Here is a 17,717-nt window from a genome sequence, read left to right on the forward strand (position 1 = left end):
TTAATGGTCTTGTTTGTGAGAAGAGCATTTCAAGATGAGTGATGTCATGCCACTCATTAAAATTTTGCACATATTGACAATTAAGAGTCATAATACAAGATGCTTAATCTTTAAGGTGCACGGTTTCATACACAATTAAGAAAATGGCAGGGATAAGAAAGTTATTCTCTTTCAAGGCAGATCAGTATTATTTTGTTTATTTATCATTATTATTCCTATATTTTTGGTAAAAAAAATAACATCGCTGTGCTAACCTTGAAGTTGCCACGATTATGATAATCGGTGAATTGAACCATATTACATTTTCAATTAAAATTAATAATTTTAAACATTTTTCTTTTGGATCGAACAAGTTTATTTGGGCAATTGTTACACTGAATTAAACGATTTTAAAATTTTTTGAGGCCTATAATATTTAATAATTTTATATTCAAAGGATGATAGTCCCTTTGCTATATAATGCTTATTCTCAACAAATTATGAGAATATTTAAAATCAAACGAAAAAAGCACAAAGTAAAACCGTGTAACTATAAAATATCTTTAAAATGTGAATAACTAAGCTTGTCTATCGATATCAACCTCGAGTATCGATAATCAAACGTGCGATATATCGGTATTGCGATGTTTTTCACGTCTCTAGTTTTCACAAAGGCGATGCGTCATTTTTCGCTCAAAACGTTTGCAATTTCACAATAGGGAAGAAAGTTTTTTTTTCTGGCATAGTACAAATTAATACATACTTTGATAGAGCTAATTTTGAATGTTGAAAAGGTAAAGTACAAGAAAAGGGTCTATCCGAGAAATAGAGCACATTTTAGTAAACATTTTAACTGCTTGCAAAATTCGAAAAATGGAGGAATTTATGAAATTGGTCGCTCAATACCAATGCAAATCGTCGAGTGTTGATCTAAGCAGCTCTAACAACGACAGCGATAGCGACTTCTATCTCCCATCCCCTGGACTTGCCAAAGATGCAGAGAGCTGCACGGGCGGCAAACGTAAAGCGGCGGGAACAGCAGCTCGACTGCCAACAAGGCGACCCGATCCCAACGTTTACAATCGGAATGCGTTGCTCGCCCGGGAGAATCGCCGCAAGAAGAAGGCGTACATGGAGTCCGTGGAAAGGGAGCTGCACGAGACGCGCAGCGCCAACAGATCCCTGCTGAAAGCGCTAAAAAAGCAGTTCAAGCTAACGCAAAAGCTCGAGAAGGAGTGCACATATCTCAAGGACACACTGGGAAGGACACACTACAAAGAGCGCAAAAAAAGCGTGCAGATTTCATCGCCAGACAACAGAGATATCCAAATCAACAGAGCAACTTCTCCCGAGGGTTCCCTAATCTCAACGTATTCGAGCAGCAGCAGCTACGAGCCGAATCCAATGGAGACGATGTTGATGAGTGCCGAGAAGAACAATGGTAGTGTAGCCGAAGAGCAGTTTATAAATGAGACGCCAACAAGTTCATGGAATGATTTTATCGATGATTTATTAACAGATTATCACACTTCGCCAGCGGAGTATAAGAATGAACTGGAGCAGCTTCCTCTGCAGCCAGTGGACATTATTGACGAGCACAGCTACTTCAATAAGTTTGCGCAAATCGATTGGAGTCCCAACTACGAATGGAGTTCCAGTCGCACTCCGCCCACGCAGCTCCTGCAAGATGAGGATTTCTTGATCGACGCCGCAGGCGACGAATATCTTGCAAGTCTATAGAAAAAAATATATATTAATTAATATTAATGTTTTTATTAAGTATTACGTTAGATTAAGGCACACAATTCTTTATTCTGTGAATCGATATAATTCTTTCCATTATGACGACTTTTGTGTATCCAATTAGTTTATAGCCCGTGGAGAGTTTATGATAGAAAACCCGCCTTTGTCATCGATGTATAAATTTTTGCTTCATAATTTCAGAATTTCAGGCCAATTTGGAGAGGCGCGTTGGGTTCTTTTTTGGATCCAGCTCGCAAATGAGAATATTTCAAGGTGGGTTCGATCGAAGGTTGCAAAAGAAAAGTTCCAATTGAGTCTATGATCATCTTGTTGTCCCACTCTTTCAGCTGCGGCCACAATTAAAGACGACACTCGAAATCTAACGGATTTCTCCTATATACACACACTTATATAAATTGTCCTCATGGAAGGATCTCCTGATGAGCTGCAGACTTCAAGTGTATTTCATACAATACGAAGGCTTTGTTCTCGTTCGATTTGTTTTTTTTTGGTATATTGAAAAAGTTACAAAAACCATACTAATTTATTTGGATTCTGACATGTTGCAGATGATTTTTGATCACACAATTGATCGATGTTTGATGTTTGTTTACATTGTTCAAAGTGGTGGACAGTCAGGCTTGAAACGACGGTATGTATTTCTATCATAACTCCCAAAGAGGCATCTTCTATATATATATTTATATGTGTTTCTATTGTTGATTTTGGAAAGAATAATCGATATAATTTCATAAACAAAATAATTATGCATTTGTTATTGAACCCAAATAAAGATATAAGTACACAATATTTGTGACTAAATAAATAATCGTTTTTTATTTTCTGTATCGACTAAGAGCTGATTGCATTACAAATCTGATCGATTAAACAAATTCTCTCGCTGCGAGAGATAGAAGAAGGCATGTTCTCTAGTGAAATATGCTCACAATTTCCATCAGTATTGTATTATCTCCATTACTGCGTTTATTACTTCAAATACGAATAAATAGTATTGTGTTAAAAACTTCAACAAATATATATTTGATTTGGCAAGATATTTAAGGTAAAGAAAGAAAAGTTTTTTATGTTCATATAAGTTTTAAGAAGAAAAGTTGCAAGCACTTCGAATATTATACACCCTTGCAGACTGGAGTCACCCGACCGACAACTAAACTGCATTATAAATTCATTTATGAACTATAATTTAAAATGGAAGATATATTCTTGAGTGCTGCAGCAACAACATATGCATTACAAACAGTTGCGAAATTATGTTTGCCGGATAAACGTTTGGCAATGGCTGCAGCATGTAGTAGCAGTAAATCGATAGAGAAATATGCTCAAATGTACAAATTTTATTTGCGTATATAATTATGTGTGGGTATGTTTGACATGCAACATGCAACACGCAACACTTGACGACAACTTCGATTTTTCAGTTCAGGCCTTTAGCAACTTGGCGTGGTATTCGATGTGTTCGGCAACGAAAGTGGCGATGTAGAAGTAGCTGTGATCGTATCCCTCGCGCTGCTTGAATATGGTCTGAATGTGATCGTTGCCAGCAGCGGCCGCCAACAGATTCTCTGGCAACAGTTGTTTGCCGGTCAGAAAGTTGTCGGCGGATCCCTGGTCGATGAACAGCTCCTGCGGTGTGCTGGCATATTTCGAGACCAGGCTGGTGGCATCCCACAGTTGCCAGTCGGCCTTGTTGGTGCCCAAATAGCCGGCAAAGGCTTTCTGTCCCCAGGGGCATTCCGAGGGATTTGCAATTGGTGCAAACGCCGAGACAGACTGATAGAGACCGGGATTTTTCAAGGCACAAATCAATGCACCATGTCCGCCCATGCTATGGCCAAAGATGCCTCGCTTGCCAGGCAATGTCGGAAAATTGGCATTGATCAGTTCGGGCAGCTCCTGGGTAACATAGCTGTACATCTTGTAGTGCTTTGACCACGGCTTCTCGGTAGCATCAACATAGAATCCAGCGCCGCTGCCAAAGTCATAGGCATCATCCTGGCCGGGCAGTTCTACTCCACGTGGTGATGTATCGGGATTCACCACGATAACTCCATGCTTGGTAGCGGTCTGCTGGAAGCCACTCTTCTGCACAAAGTTCTCGTGGGTGCATGTCAATCCGCTCAGAAAGTAAAGAACCGGGCATTCGGTTTTATCCTCAACAGCCGCCGTTGGCAGAAAGACACCAAAGGTCATGTCGCAATCCAAGACTTTGGAGTGATGTTTGTAGACACGCTGTTCGCCCTCAAAGCATTTTGTGGTGGACACTAGTTCCAGCTGCATGTTCTGCAATTTTAATAATTTTTAGAGTTAGGCAATAACTGAAAGAATTGACTTACTTAAGATGATTTTGGGTTTTTGTTTTTAAAAAGAAGCAAGTGAACTAAAATGTAGTTCAACTTATACCGGTACCAGGGATCCATCAAAATGTGCAATACTTATATTTAAAATCAGTACTATCCTACCAATATTGTTCTATTATATCCTAAATTAATTTAATTGAAGAATCTAATGATATTCGCTTAATATCGCAAAATATTATTAAATTAGGTTCGCCGAATGAACTAAGAGCTGTTTAGCGATCTGAAATGCAGCCCTGAAGCAGTGCTGTAAAATGCTTCATTTGGATTCATTTACAACACTAAACTTTAGCATAGCACCTTATAAGTAAATAACCCGCCAACTGTATTGTTTATTTCACTAATATTTTAATATTTATCAGTAATATAATGTCCGAAGAGGCTCCAAGCACTTCAACGTTTGGCTTCAAGAAGCGCAATATTAACAGGGGTGCCGGCATGCGACGGAAAAAAGTGAGCACCAGCAGCAGCAACGAATCAGGTAAACATCAAAATCGGCGCAAAAATGAAATGCGAGTAATATTAATTTAATTCGACAGCGAAAAGCAGCGACGAGGAGTTGCAAAATAAAACCAGTGCCTTAGCTCGTGCCGCAAACCGACGGAAGCGTACCAATCCCAACTTTCAGAGTACCAAAACGTCAGCCAAGCGAAAGCCAGATGCCGGCTCCAAAGGCGCCGATTCATTGGGCAGTGGGACAGAGTCGGGCGGGGACAACGATGACGTAGGCGTGGCGTATAAATCAAAACGCGAGGCGATTCCAAGCGGACCGCAAGATCAGGGCGCGACTAGTGTTAATGAAGTGGACACAGAACTGGATCGCGATGCGCAGGCAATCCATGCGCGCTCTCTGAAAATCAATGAGGAGCTGGAGGGCAAGGCGGATGATAAACTGTATCGAGGCATTAACAACTATGCGCAGTACTACAAGAAGAAGGACACGGCGGCGGGCAACGCCAGTTCGGGCATGGTGCGTAGTGGACCAATTCGGGCACCGGCTCACTTGCGTGCCACAGTACGCTGGGATTATCAGCCGGATATTTGCAAGGATTACAAGGAGACGGGTTATTGTGGCTTTGGTGACAGCTGCAAGTTCTTGCACGATCGCAGCGATTACAAGGCCGGCTGGCAGCTGGAAATGGATCATGAGGCGGAACGGCGCGGTGATTGTGACTCCGATGGGGATGAGCACAAATACGAGATTCACTCGGACGAGGAATCGTTGCCGTTCAAGTGTCACATATGCCGACAGAGCTTTGTAAATCCGGTGGTCACAAAGTAAGTAAACTGCTCATACAATCGTTGAGTGTTATGCTAATCAACTTAATTAACGTTTCTCAGGTGCAAACATTACTTCTGCGAGAAATGTGCGCTGGCGCATTACAAAAAGTCGCAGCGCTGCATTATTTGCTCTCAGCAAACTAATGGAATATTTAATCCTGCCAAGGAGCTGATAGCACGCCTGAAAACGGAACCAATGGAAGAATTGGATGATGACGAAGATGATGATGACCATGAACGTCCACATGCCAAAAATACTGAGCAAGAGGTGCAGGAAATTTCATCTAACAGCGATACTGATTAGCGTTTAAGCTATAAGTTTTTAAATTTGTTTAAATAGTTAGGTTGGAAAAGTTTTATTATTCTTAATACATATTATTTTTACCAATAAAAGTGAATATTATCTTAATAATACCATGCATTTCTCAATTTCTGCCTGTTTACTGAGGATATTTGCCCAAATATCAATTTCTTTTTACGTCAGTATTTGTTGTTCCTACTGAGAAAAACGTTGTTGGATTCGTTTTATTTTGAATTTTTGAGCATAGTTCACATTTTAGAATAATGTTGAATTTAAAAAAGATGTCTCAGAAATACTAACAAAAAAAAGGTACAACAGAAAATTAAACATTAAACAACTAAGATAAACCATAAAATGAAAAAATATATATATTAATTATATATTGAATATTAAGTAGATTACATTTTTTTGTTCTTGAGTGGAGACTTAAAGGACTCACCACAGTAGTCTCGTCAAGACTAGTCTTCAAGTCCCACACAACGTGATATTTAATAATACTCTCAATCTTACTCTCATCCGAAAATTTTGCTGACTGCTGACACTATCTCAATGAATTAATATTAGTAGAGTGGTGCCATAAATAGGCCAATACTGATGCTAACCTAGCTGAAACTGCCACCAATTAGTAGCCGTAGTATCCATGGTACCAATTCAACAAATGGAATCGCCGTATTGTAATTTGGATGATCAAAACTAGATATTGGTGTTGTATACCCATGGCAACCAATGGACGGGATTCTATTTGAAAACAACACGTCAAACTTCAGTTACACTGGAGGTACTTGTTAAATTTATCTAACTACCATATGGATAACAAACATATAATTAACATCTTTCCATATTTAACAAACTCATGTGAATAAAAAAAATGAATATATATCGGCTTGAAAGTAACACATAAAAGCTTAAGCTATTAGTTTTCAAGTCAGAAAATAAAGTATCTTTTTCATTTTTGAAATGATCGACCATTTGGTTGGTTATATATATTATATTATAAAGTATATATATTTTTGAATAGATTCGGGTGTCTGAATACCATTTCCTCAGAAAGCCTTAAAGCTAGAGACTTCAAATTTAGATTTCGGAATACCAAGCGCAGATCAAGTTAATTTATTTTTGATAACTCTCCCGATTTCTGGTAGCAAAAAAACATCACAGTTTTTAAGATATAGCCGCAAACATAATATTAATTTGGTGCCATCTGACACACATTTTGCGAGTTAGATAAAATACAACAAGTGACCTTAATTATAGCATTTGCTTTCACGCCAACTGTTTGCCATTGTAAAACATCTGATATATAAAGTCAAAAACAATTGAAACTCATCTAAGTATAACCGTATAAGTCTTCGCAATGATTTCCAAAGCACCACTTTGCTTCGGCTTTCCGTGGATGCTGCTCCTCCTGATTGGAGGCTGTATCAGCCGAGTAAGTCAGGTGAACAGGCATTATTTTAAGCTACTATAAGGTAGTACTTTTTGTTCTTACAATAGCGCACTTGGAACTTTGAGATTGTTTCAGTATCCAGCTACAGTGCGAACGAGAGCATGCTCAATATCAGTGTTGGCATACAGCAAAACTCTCGACACGAAATGAGTATGTCGGCGGTAATAGAGTGGAAGTTTGATGCTGATGAGACCATGATGGTAAGTTCTATGAAGAATTGCGAAAACCAGAAATAAAAATTTGTTCTGTTTGTTCAACAGGTTGAATTCCGCAGTTATCGTTCTTATAGCGGTTATGAGCACGACTACAAACTGTTGCCCTATAGAATTTAGAAAATGCGGCTGTTCGACTTCTTCAACTCTTTTTACAACACTATAGTTTATTCGAACGTTGACATGTGTTCAAATTTCCAAGATTTTCGCAATGGATTTAAGCCGCCCTTCCTGCAGGATACGTATAAAATGGAGAACTGTTTGTTAGCCGGTGAAGGTTCTCCAGATGTCTTAACAGCGGGCTACTATAAAAATTTAGTTGAATAGGTTAATGCTAGTATCTCGCTTGGTTTAAAAGTTATGGCCAACAATTTTACAATTTTGTAAGTGACGGTGTTATTAATATTGTAACTTTTTAATCTTACTACTATGATAAGTGGAAGCGGAATCATCATTTCTACCCATGCATAAGCTGTGATTTGAAGATTTTTAAAAACATGCATGTCAAATTTATAATTTTGTGCAACCAGATTAGAGATAAATAATTATATGACGATTATTGCGAGATGATGTTCAATTGTGTTGTCCCCTAAAATATAGACGGAGTTAGAAACATTTCACATTCGATCGTCAGGAGCAAAGGTCAAAGCAATCAAAGCCATAAAATAATCGAGTAAACAACAATGTGGATAAACACGTAGAGCACAAGTCTAGAACAATAAAGAGCAATTTTATGCTCATAATTCAATTGGCAAGAGTTTCATTTCCGCTTTCTTAGGCATCAGCAAACAAATTTTCTGTTGGGAGACGACGCGGTTGCATTTCTGATTGCTTATCTGACTTTCTTGCATTCTTTGAGAGAGCAGCTCGAATAAATTGTGTGTTGGCAGAGGCAAAGGACCCAACACCAAGAAGCCCTGTAAACTTGTTTTGCTTTCATTGTGTGGCGCCTAAAATCCAAATACGTCCAATATTCATTGCTGCCAGGGTCTGAGGCTAAGCCGCAAATTCTGCCTGCTCGACGCATTACTTACATATGAGCTCATAAGACTCAAACACAAAACCGACAAAGACCAAAAAAGTTGAATATTGCTCAATGCACACAAATCACTTTGGAGCCGCTCCCATCGTTGCAGGCATAAATCTCAATGGACGTTCGTTCTGTTGAAAGTTCGATGAATTTGTAGCAAAGTTTGTGGCGTTTTTGTATCAGGCCAATAGTTAATTGAAGCGTTGAAGGGAAATTCAAATAAAAATCAACTGTAAGGTCTGATAGGCATAATATGTCTAATACAATTCAAATAAAAAACTAACCGCAATCAGCTTAAATATGAGTTATCAATTAGTAGCATAGATAAAAAAAATAAGAAGCTTAGAAATTTTTTATAATATTTAAAAATATCTATCGATGGCTTGTACTTGTCAAAAAAAAAGAAATCCTGAAAATGCGACTTTTTTCTATGGTTCCTTGGCTTTGAGAAATAAAACTGATGATAGTAAAATTGAAAAAGATTTTCTCTAAATTTCAGTTCGATTATTCTTCTGAGTGTACAGGAAGTTAATTTGATACTTGTGTTGTGTTGTGTTGCAAACCAATTTTTTTTTATTATATGTAAAGATACCATGTACTTTTCTCAATACACGATTTGTGTGCGTAATTAATAAAATTCAATATTTGTCTACTTTAACTTGAGAAGGCAGCAGGAGCCACAAAAGCCCACAAGTCACGTACACGCAGCTCTACTCTTAGCATCTTAGGATCCTAGCATTGGAATTTGACACCTAGTCAAATAATTGAATGACAAAATCGTGCATGACAAAAGCAAGTAAATTGAGCGGGCGAAACATTCTTGAACGTTGACTGCTCAATATAATTTACGACAAATCAGTTTTAATTATTTTAATAAGCTCGAACGCAATGTATGTACGTGTTGTCGACCATTTTATAGTTTATATGTATGTATATACATATGTGTGTGTGTGTATGCATGTGTGTGTGTGAGTGTGTGTGTATGTGTAGCTGTCGCATATCGAACTCGATATCATTAAGCACCTCGTACACGTCGTCAAATGGAACAACAAACGCTGCTTTGATTAACAGAGCGCGTTGAGGAGCAGTGAAATTAACACGCTGCAAACGCTGTCCAATTAGCAAGTGGATGCCGTTATGCTGTGTTCTGATCCACTCTTCACCTGCCCTCCTCTAACTGCTCTCAGTAACAATTAAGCGCTAAATGCTTTTGACGCCTACAACAAACGTTAGTTAGCAAAGGTAGCTCGCAGGATGACGAGCTTATTATTGCTTTGAGACTCGTACTAATAAATTATATTCATATTATTCAATCTTATTGCCCTACTTGGATTCTAATGATAATCATAAATCAGTATATATAATTTTTTTCACTTTTCTTTATTTAAAATCCGTGCCTTGGGGGACTATCGATTAATTATTTAACAATAGATTAACAGTTCTTATATAAAATTATATGCATAGTGCGTGGATTATTGGGAATATACATTCAAGTTTCGTGAAAATTATTTTAACAAATTGCAAATCCAAAATATTAATCAAGGTGAGAGACGTTCTGAATTAGGTGTTTAAGCAAGTACCAAAGCAAGCGTTTTATTTTACAAGGAAGAGACACATAATCATTTATTTGTGTTAAAAAAAAAACAACAAATAAATGCATTATGAGATTAATAGCTTTAATACATACGTCGCTTGTTAATACATACAATTTCTTAATATCTTACTTGAGTATCCACAGTGCTCTATAATTATTTAATGAAATATGTAATGTGTATATGTGTATTATTGATATTATTAGCATTCGAATTTATTTATATCTTAGTTTGGTATTTCATATTCATTTTTATTTTTAAATTAGGGCATAACATTAATATTTTTGTTAATTTTGGTTTGGTAGTTAATATCACTATTTTTTTTACATTTATTATTTATTTTTATTAAATTAATTTTTTGAAAATTTAGTGGCATTGAAAACTTAGTTAAAATTGATGTGTGCTTCAATAATGTTGAATATATCAAGATAACTACATATATATGAGAAATATAATATATATATCAAATACTTAAAAAGTGTCCCTCGTTTATTTATTTACATAAGCAACTGGCGATTGAATTTTGTGTATATGTTACGCATACGCCGCGTTGCCCGCACGTTTTGGAATGCTGTTTGTGTTCGTTCTCTTATTTATTGGCTTCTAATGTCACTGGCTATTATCCCATGGCCAACGTCCGGTGGCACTGGCAATAGAAGGGAAGCAGTTCAGCAGCTCGGCAGCTCGGCAGCTCAACTTGTCGTTTATTCTGTCAATTATCATTAATTTCGAAATGGTGCTGTCTTCACCAAGGTTGTCGCACCTTTAGCACGCCCCCAACTTGAAGGCACGTACGCCGCAGCTAAAATGTCTCCAGCCATATAAATTGTTATTGCTTGTGCGTATAATTTGCCTGTCTGTTTGGACAATGTCTTAAAGACCGGGACGCCTGGAGACAAGTTGCGGCAACACATTTGTTGTTGTTGGTAGTCTGCGAGGCGTGGCTAGTTGTGTCTACTGAATGACTTTAGTGATTTATTTTTATAAGGTTTTCTACCTGAGTTCTTGTCAACTTTCTAAAGGGCATATCTGAGTTTGTTTGCACTCGATGAATCATTAAGTTTAATAACTGATAAACGTTTCAATTTACTTAATTTTTTAAAAGTACATTTTCATTATTACTTCGATCTCAATGCCTTGATAATTATGTGAAACAAAAATAAGCAATTGGTTGAGGGCTGGGTACAATGGTATCTATAAATGTTTAATAAACTCTTAGAAACTATAGTTTTTTTTGAGAGAATCTAACACACTTACTATAATAATCATCAATATTGTTTGGCAGCAAACAGAATGTCAGACTGAAACAAATAACACCGAGTGAAGCAAGCAAAACTAGCACAAAGCCGAGCTGACAAAAGTTTGGGGAAAATCATAAAGTGCACGAAAAGTTTCTGCCAATCAACGAAAGAGAGAAAAGTGTAAAGAAAGAGAGAGAGAGAGAGAGAGAGAGAGAGAGAAAGAGAGAATCATCAATATCAAAATTGCGTAAAAGTTGCACTAAGTCGCCTTTCTCTTTTCTCTGCAGTTAGCAACCACTATTTTTCATTCCCATGCCACTGGCCACTTTAATCTTTATTTGCATTGTGGCAAACCGGCGGCGGCAATTTTTGCGGTCTGTCTTGAAGAATACTTGAAAACTTACTTCCTTGTTGTTGGCTTTTGGGAACATTGTAAGTGCAGTGGTTCTTATTCTTTGGCTTTTGTTGGCCAAATGCCAAACAAATGTCCGCAGTGCAAGTGTCAGAGATTTTTGGTAACCTTTTGGCGCAGTTGTTGCGAATCTTCTTATAAATTACAACTCAGTGGCAGAAACAGCTGCCTTAACTATTGGGAAATCTGATCAAGCAAATGCATAGATATGCATTAATCTGTATTTATGGCTGCATTTCTAGGGACACATTTTATGCTCCGTTTCCACTCAAAATAATTTTTAATTTAATAGTTGGGTTTATTCTCTCGCTCCCTCATTGGATGACAACATTTGTTGCGCATCCTCTGCTTGTATATGTGAGATGCCTGTACACATGTATGTGTGCATGTGCATAATTGTTTGAAACTATTAAGCTTAAGATTAATGCTCTCTGTTTGTGGTGGATTAATATTGCTTTTGTTTCACACATAGCTTGCTATTTGGCTTAATTTGCAAAATAATTATACAATTATTTGCTGAATGCGTGGCAATAAATTAAAAAAAATTAATTGACCATCTAAATGATTAATTTAAGTTCACAATTGTTTTCATATCGGATAAATATTAATAAGAAGAACCTAGTTTATATATAGTAATACTAAAATGTTGTCATGTGTATTCATATGTATTTATTTATTTATTTAATAAATACCTAACTTATTGTCTCTTTTCTTCAAAGTTTTATTGTAAGCAATGCAATTGAAGTTCACAATAAACTATTTGACTTAAAGTTGAATAGTCTCCATTGTACTATAATAAACACAATGAGGCAGCAAAACATAACCAACTGTCACAGAATGTCCGGCCGTGGGTGGCCGATTCGAGGGTGTAGGGTGAGGGAACGTTTACATGCGGCGTATCTAGGGACATAACAACTTCCGGTCAAGCACACAAATGAGCTATTCAAAACACACCCACACACTCACAGCACTGTAACACTGTACAAAAAGCTGAGTGAATGCAATAAACAGACAACAAAAACAAACTGGGCGTGTTTCAATTGTTTATTGTTGTTGGCGGCTGTGTGCTTAGCAAATGGCCTCCTTTGTTGCGACACTTTAGAGAAGGAAGGAAAGAAAAGGCCGGGACGAGTCTAAAAGTTTCAATAAGAAAATATGTGCAAATAAAATAAATGAAAAGTGTGTAAAATTTTATTTTAATAAGCTCAAATGTGTACAAAACAAAAAGCTGTACAAGCACACGCACACAAACAAAGAAGTATGTGTGTGTGTGTGTCTGTGTTCTGGTTTGTCAATGTGTGTTTAGGGTACGATAGTTCTCAGAAAGTTGTGAGAGTTGAACAACAAAAGCTCCAACAGCCAGTTGGCAATGCGGTTTTCCCTTCTTGGTTGGGACTAAGCTGAAAATATTTTCATTATAAACTTTACGACAGGTTTTGTGTGTGTGTGTGTGTGTGTGTATGGAATGGAAACGGAAATGCGCTATTAACTGGCAAGTCAAGCTTATTAGCTGCAATAAAAAATAATAAGCTGCAAAGTTATGTTGCAATTGTGGCATATTTCTCGACTGCTCAACTGCGAGTCAAGCGAATCAAGAGCACGGACACAATGCCACTTCAAGAATTTCTATCTATGTGTGCTGGTGTGTGTGTGTATGTGTGTATAGTATGGTGTATCATGCTGTTCATGCCATTTTTACGATAGTCGAGAGTGTGTGTGTGTGTGTGTGTGGTAAATTCTTCAGTTCATACTCAAGATTTAGCAAAGCAATGTCTCTGCCATCGTTCGAAGTGTTTGTATGTATATGTGTCTGTGCATGTGTGTACTTGTGTGTATGGCACAAGAAAAGTCGAGAAATGCTAGTTAATTTTATTTTAAAAATTGTGTAACAATATGTTCGTATTCATCGAACTGACCATGAGGTCTGAGTTGGCTAAGACTTGTGAGAGGGCGACTTATGCATGACACTGAGTGCTTGACTCTATATTTGCCGCAGCAGCTTTGACCGCAGCTGACAATATAAGCTAGCTTATTATAGTTTATATTGTACTCAGCGCATATCATTATATACAAAACTATTTATTGTAAAGGATTCTGTGCACCACTAAATATGAGACTCATACTAAACGATTATCTCCTTGTGCATAGTATTGCTTTGACTAAGTTCGTGTGTATCCAAAAAGATTAGTAACTCAGTGCTTAAATCTTAAGATAATATTATATTTATTATAACATAGCTTGTAACATAGTTTTGATGATCAAATTGAAATTGTTGCAGTTACATTGTACATTATTTTAGAGCTATTTAGCTGAACAAAAATATAATGTGAGAAAATTAAATTAAACAAAACTTGAAAACTCAACTTGAAATTCAATTTATCACAGGCAATTTTGATTTACAATTTTTCAATTATCACAACAATTTTCTACTTTTTCAAATGTAAATAATGTGATATCCTACCAAGTAATCGATTGAAACTTTTAGTATTTCTCATTAGAATCTATGCTGATGAGTTGAATCATGAAGTTTTTCTTGCAGTGTGACAATTAAAGCATACATTTTGCAAGGGCTACGTTTGCCAATATGTTTAACATTATATGTATATAACTGCTCGAATAATAAATTGTGATAAGCTTGCAATTAAATATGGATTAACTTAGTTTGTCGATATAATAATTATTTTATATAATGAAAATTATTTGCCTGAATATAAACATAATTTAATAAATTTGGATAAGATTGGAAACATTTTAAGTTTATACGTAATTATCTTTATTATTTTGGATCATATTGTATTATCAATAAAATGTAATATTTATTGATTTATCTGTCTCTTTTTACCAGCCACAAAATATTTTTTTAGAATCTTTATAGCCAGCTTTTTACATAATCCGATTTGCGGTTCATTTCCGCAAGCAACACTTAAGGCAAGCTAATCAAAACTTGTGCAACGAATTATAGAAAGCTGCGGCTAAGCACATTAAAAGTGGCAATCTAAGCACCTGCCCAGCGTTTGGTCAATGAACCAATGGATAAAAAGCCAAGGGCGCTCGGGGGGTCAGTGTACATAAATAATTTCAATAATGTGCTGCTAATACCAATAACAACAAAAAGAGCAGCAATAACAATAATTGCCACCACATTGCCGATAAGCAGGGTCTATGCTGCGGTCAAACATTTGCTTACCGCACTCGCAGAGTGGCAAGTGGCAAGTGGCAAGTGGCAAGGGCGGATCTTTCAATCATGGTCAGAGATTTGCCATTAACTGAGAATGTCGTCTCGACCAGGCAGAGAGCAAAGTTCCTATTATGTTTACGAGCATTATGCGAGTTAATGGCTGAGTCGCGGGGGATAAACGTACAAATAATGGTTGTGTATTAAAAAAGTTTCGTTTTTGTTGAGTTTCTCGGCCATCCAACAGGTGGCGGACGAAAAAATATATATATATACAAAAAGCAGTAGCCCCGCTGCGCACTTTGATGTAATTTTGAAATTCCGTTTTGTTTCCTACAGCTCAGCATGAGTCCTGACAATGAATTAAACAGGTCAGCAAAGTGGTCCACCTTTAAGTAAGTAACTGAAATTAAAAACTTTCACTTTTCACTACAAGTATTTTTCCGCAGGCGTTTCTTGCGGTTCAAAAACTTTGCTCGACATGTTTACCTTGTCCACTTTTTGTGTATTTTTTGACAGGCCAGTCGACTTTGTCTTGAATTGTTTTTGCCTGTTGCTGTTGCACCAGCTGTGTTTCTGACAGATTCGTTATTGTTAAATAATTAATATAATTGTTAATCTTTGAACCTATTTTGTTATTGCATTTTTCCTTCATCATCCATTACTCAAATTAATGATGTTTACCATTATTTAGGTCATTAAGGTTGTGAAGTTGCACCAATACAATATTTAATCTAATTTTAACTCTAACAATTTATTTTTTTATAATTATCTACAATAAATACTCATCAACTGTTGTGTAAGACATTCCATACTCGACCAAAGGAACTATGTTTTAAATGAAAATATTTATGAATACTTACATCAAACACACTTGGAGCAATCAGCATTCACTTTAAGAAAATGTTATATCAAATTGTGAACCGTAATTTACTAAAAACATCAAGCTAGTTGCGATCATTATAAGTTAATATATAACTATTTACGAAGAACTTTCAGTACTCAGTCGATAAATTACAAACATGTAAGAGAGTGAGCGTGGAATTGGGTAACCGCGATGACTTAGTGAAATGGTAAAGTGGCAAAGTGCACGTAGAATGCATTAAAGATAAAAACCGCATGTCCAACTTGCAATTGGAAAACATTACACACCTGAGGGAGCTACGAACAGAGTTCAAGAAGGGCGGCTGATTCTGATATATATATATATATATATATATATATAGGGAGGGCATATTTTCTAACTGTGGCTTTTATGCGGAATGTGCATTTTACGACTTTTTAAGTGTCAGAGCTAACAAAACTTTTGCTTCAAGTCGACGGCTAGACTCTGTGGTAACTGGCAACACAGCTGCCGCATGGTTTCTGTGTTGTTTTTTAGTTTTTTTTCGTGTTGTTGTTATTGCACTTGCTGTTGGCGCACCTATACAAAAGTCAAAGCTTTTGACAACGGCAACCATATTTGCTTTCAACAGAATAAACTTGGCTTTTGAAATATTTTGCGTCTGAAGCGCTAGAAAAACTAAATTTTATTTTTAAAGTACAACACACACACACACATAAAAAGTGAATGAACATCCACACCTACACAGGGCATTTCCGTTTCCGCATTGTAGCGATCGGTGTGCCTTACAGCCTCGCTCTTCCCTTAAGCAGCACAGGCAACACTACGTTATCATCTTTATTGTTTGTCACATACATGACCTCGCAATTGTGTTGCGTTTTCTTGGCATCGCCTTTTTGTGGCCGTGTAGCCACTGTGGTTCAGCTGTGCTCAGTTCAGGTCGGCGGAAGCGGAAATGGCATAAGTTGTTGTCGCCTAGTAGTTCACACGTAAGTCCGCTCAATGAACAATAAAATGGCGTTGCTGCTGAGTCTGCCACTGCGATAACTGCTTGGTTTGTGTTGCGCACAATAAAAACACATAAACGAATGCCAACTAAAAGGCATTGCAAAAAAAATGTCTCTTAACATGCTTGAAATTGTTTAACATGCCTGAAGGGTCTGTGGATTGGAAGCCAATTTGCTTCCCATATTTTTTTCGAAATTCTTCGACTACAATTTTTGTTTGATATTATTATTATTAATTGAATTACCTCTTTAAATTAATCTATATTACTTTTTTTTAATTACTCTTATAACCATTTCTATATGGTATTTATATTGTATACAATATTTGATGTTTGGTGAGCTCTATTTACAATATATATTTTTCGCTGTCAAGAGTTTTTTTATTAATTATATTTTTTTTTATAAAAAATGAATTTCTTATATTGTATCCCTTATCTATCTCTCGTTCTCTCTTTATATATATCTCTCTCTCTCATTTTCTCCTTATCTGTCTCTAGTCACTATTACGTTGAGAGCACAGAACTTGTATGAGTAATGGTGTAAAAAGAGTATCATTAATAGCATATTATTCAGCCAATTAAAATTTAAATTCAAAACTAAAACCTTTTAAGCAGTGTTGCAGTGATGAATAAATTTGCATAGCAGTATAATAACCTATATGTATATGTACATAAAAGTACCTATCATTATACATATTATACATTACCTGTTTTAATGGGCATCATTTAATGCAATCAAGATATGCAAATTAAATATAAATCGAATTATGTCAACAAAGGAAATTCAGTTGTTATACAAACATTTCAATTAATTTTTGTTATAAAAGTCACAGTCACGATAATATTACTCAATTATACCATTGGCACTCAAAGCCATTAGTAAAGTTTACTGACTGACAGTAAATGCCCCGGCGCAACACGTCGTATGCGTTATGATTGCGAAATTAGCACGCTGTTCAGAGACTGAGGGACTGACAGCGCAGCCATTGGCTTAAGCGATTCTAACTTCGTGAATGGGGGACTGGACCTGAACAGAGCCATAAGCCCAACTTGAATGGAAAATTGCAGCTGTAAAGTTT

At 36.5% G+C, this 17,717-nt stretch overlaps 3 protein-coding genes across 5 annotated transcripts; 2 read left to right on the forward strand and 1 right to left on the reverse strand.

Moving 5' to 3' along the window:
- The first annotated feature begins 647 nt into the window (after positions 1-647).
- On the forward strand, positions 648-2,548 carry LOC6567853. Of its 3 annotated transcripts, XR_004365385.2 has the most exons (4): positions 648-773; positions 859-1,420; positions 1,499-1,995; positions 2,070-2,548. XR_004365385.2 is itself a non-coding variant. In XM_032739961.2 (2 exons), the coding sequence occupies exons 1-2, from the start codon at positions 853-855 to the stop codon at positions 1,717-1,719; spliced, it is 789 nt and encodes a 262-aa protein (XP_032595852.1). In that variant the 5' UTR covers positions 729-852; the 3' UTR covers positions 1,720-2,548. The 3 variants fall into 3 exon arrangements, 1 of the variants encoding a protein (XP_032595852.1); XR_004365384.2 differs by having other exon boundaries at positions 675-1,420; XM_032739961.2 differs by having other exon boundaries at positions 729-1,420; positions 1,499-2,548.
- Positions 2,549-3,057: 509 nt separating this feature from the next.
- Positions 3,058-4,124, reverse strand: LOC6567852 (S-formylglutathione hydrolase). Its single transcript, XM_001994299.2, has 2 exons — positions 4,077-4,124; positions 3,058-4,023 (listed from the first exon to the last, which is right to left on the reverse strand). The coding sequence occupies exon 2, from the start codon at positions 4,018-4,020 to the stop codon at positions 3,163-3,165; it is 858 nt and encodes a 285-aa protein (XP_001994335.1). The 5' UTR covers positions 4,021-4,023; positions 4,077-4,124; the 3' UTR covers positions 3,058-3,162.
- A 325-nt stretch (positions 4,125-4,449) lies between these two features.
- On the forward strand, positions 4,450-5,787 carry LOC6567851 (E3 ubiquitin-protein ligase RNF113A). Its single transcript, XM_001994298.3, has 3 exons — positions 4,450-4,578; positions 4,637-5,375; positions 5,439-5,787. Exons 1-3 carry the CDS (start codon positions 4,467-4,469, stop codon positions 5,680-5,682), a joined length of 1,095 nt encoding a protein of 364 aa, XP_001994334.1. The 5' UTR covers positions 4,450-4,466; the 3' UTR covers positions 5,683-5,787.
- Positions 5,788-17,717: the final 11,930 nt, after the last annotated feature.

Source organism: Drosophila grimshawi, unplaced genomic scaffold, assembly GCF_018153295.1.
Source record: "Drosophila grimshawi isolate 15287-2541.00 unplaced genomic scaffold, ASM1815329v1 contig_311, whole genome shotgun sequence".
In the NCBI taxonomy this organism is placed as follows: Eukaryota; Metazoa; Arthropoda; class Insecta; order Diptera; family Drosophilidae; genus Drosophila; species Drosophila grimshawi.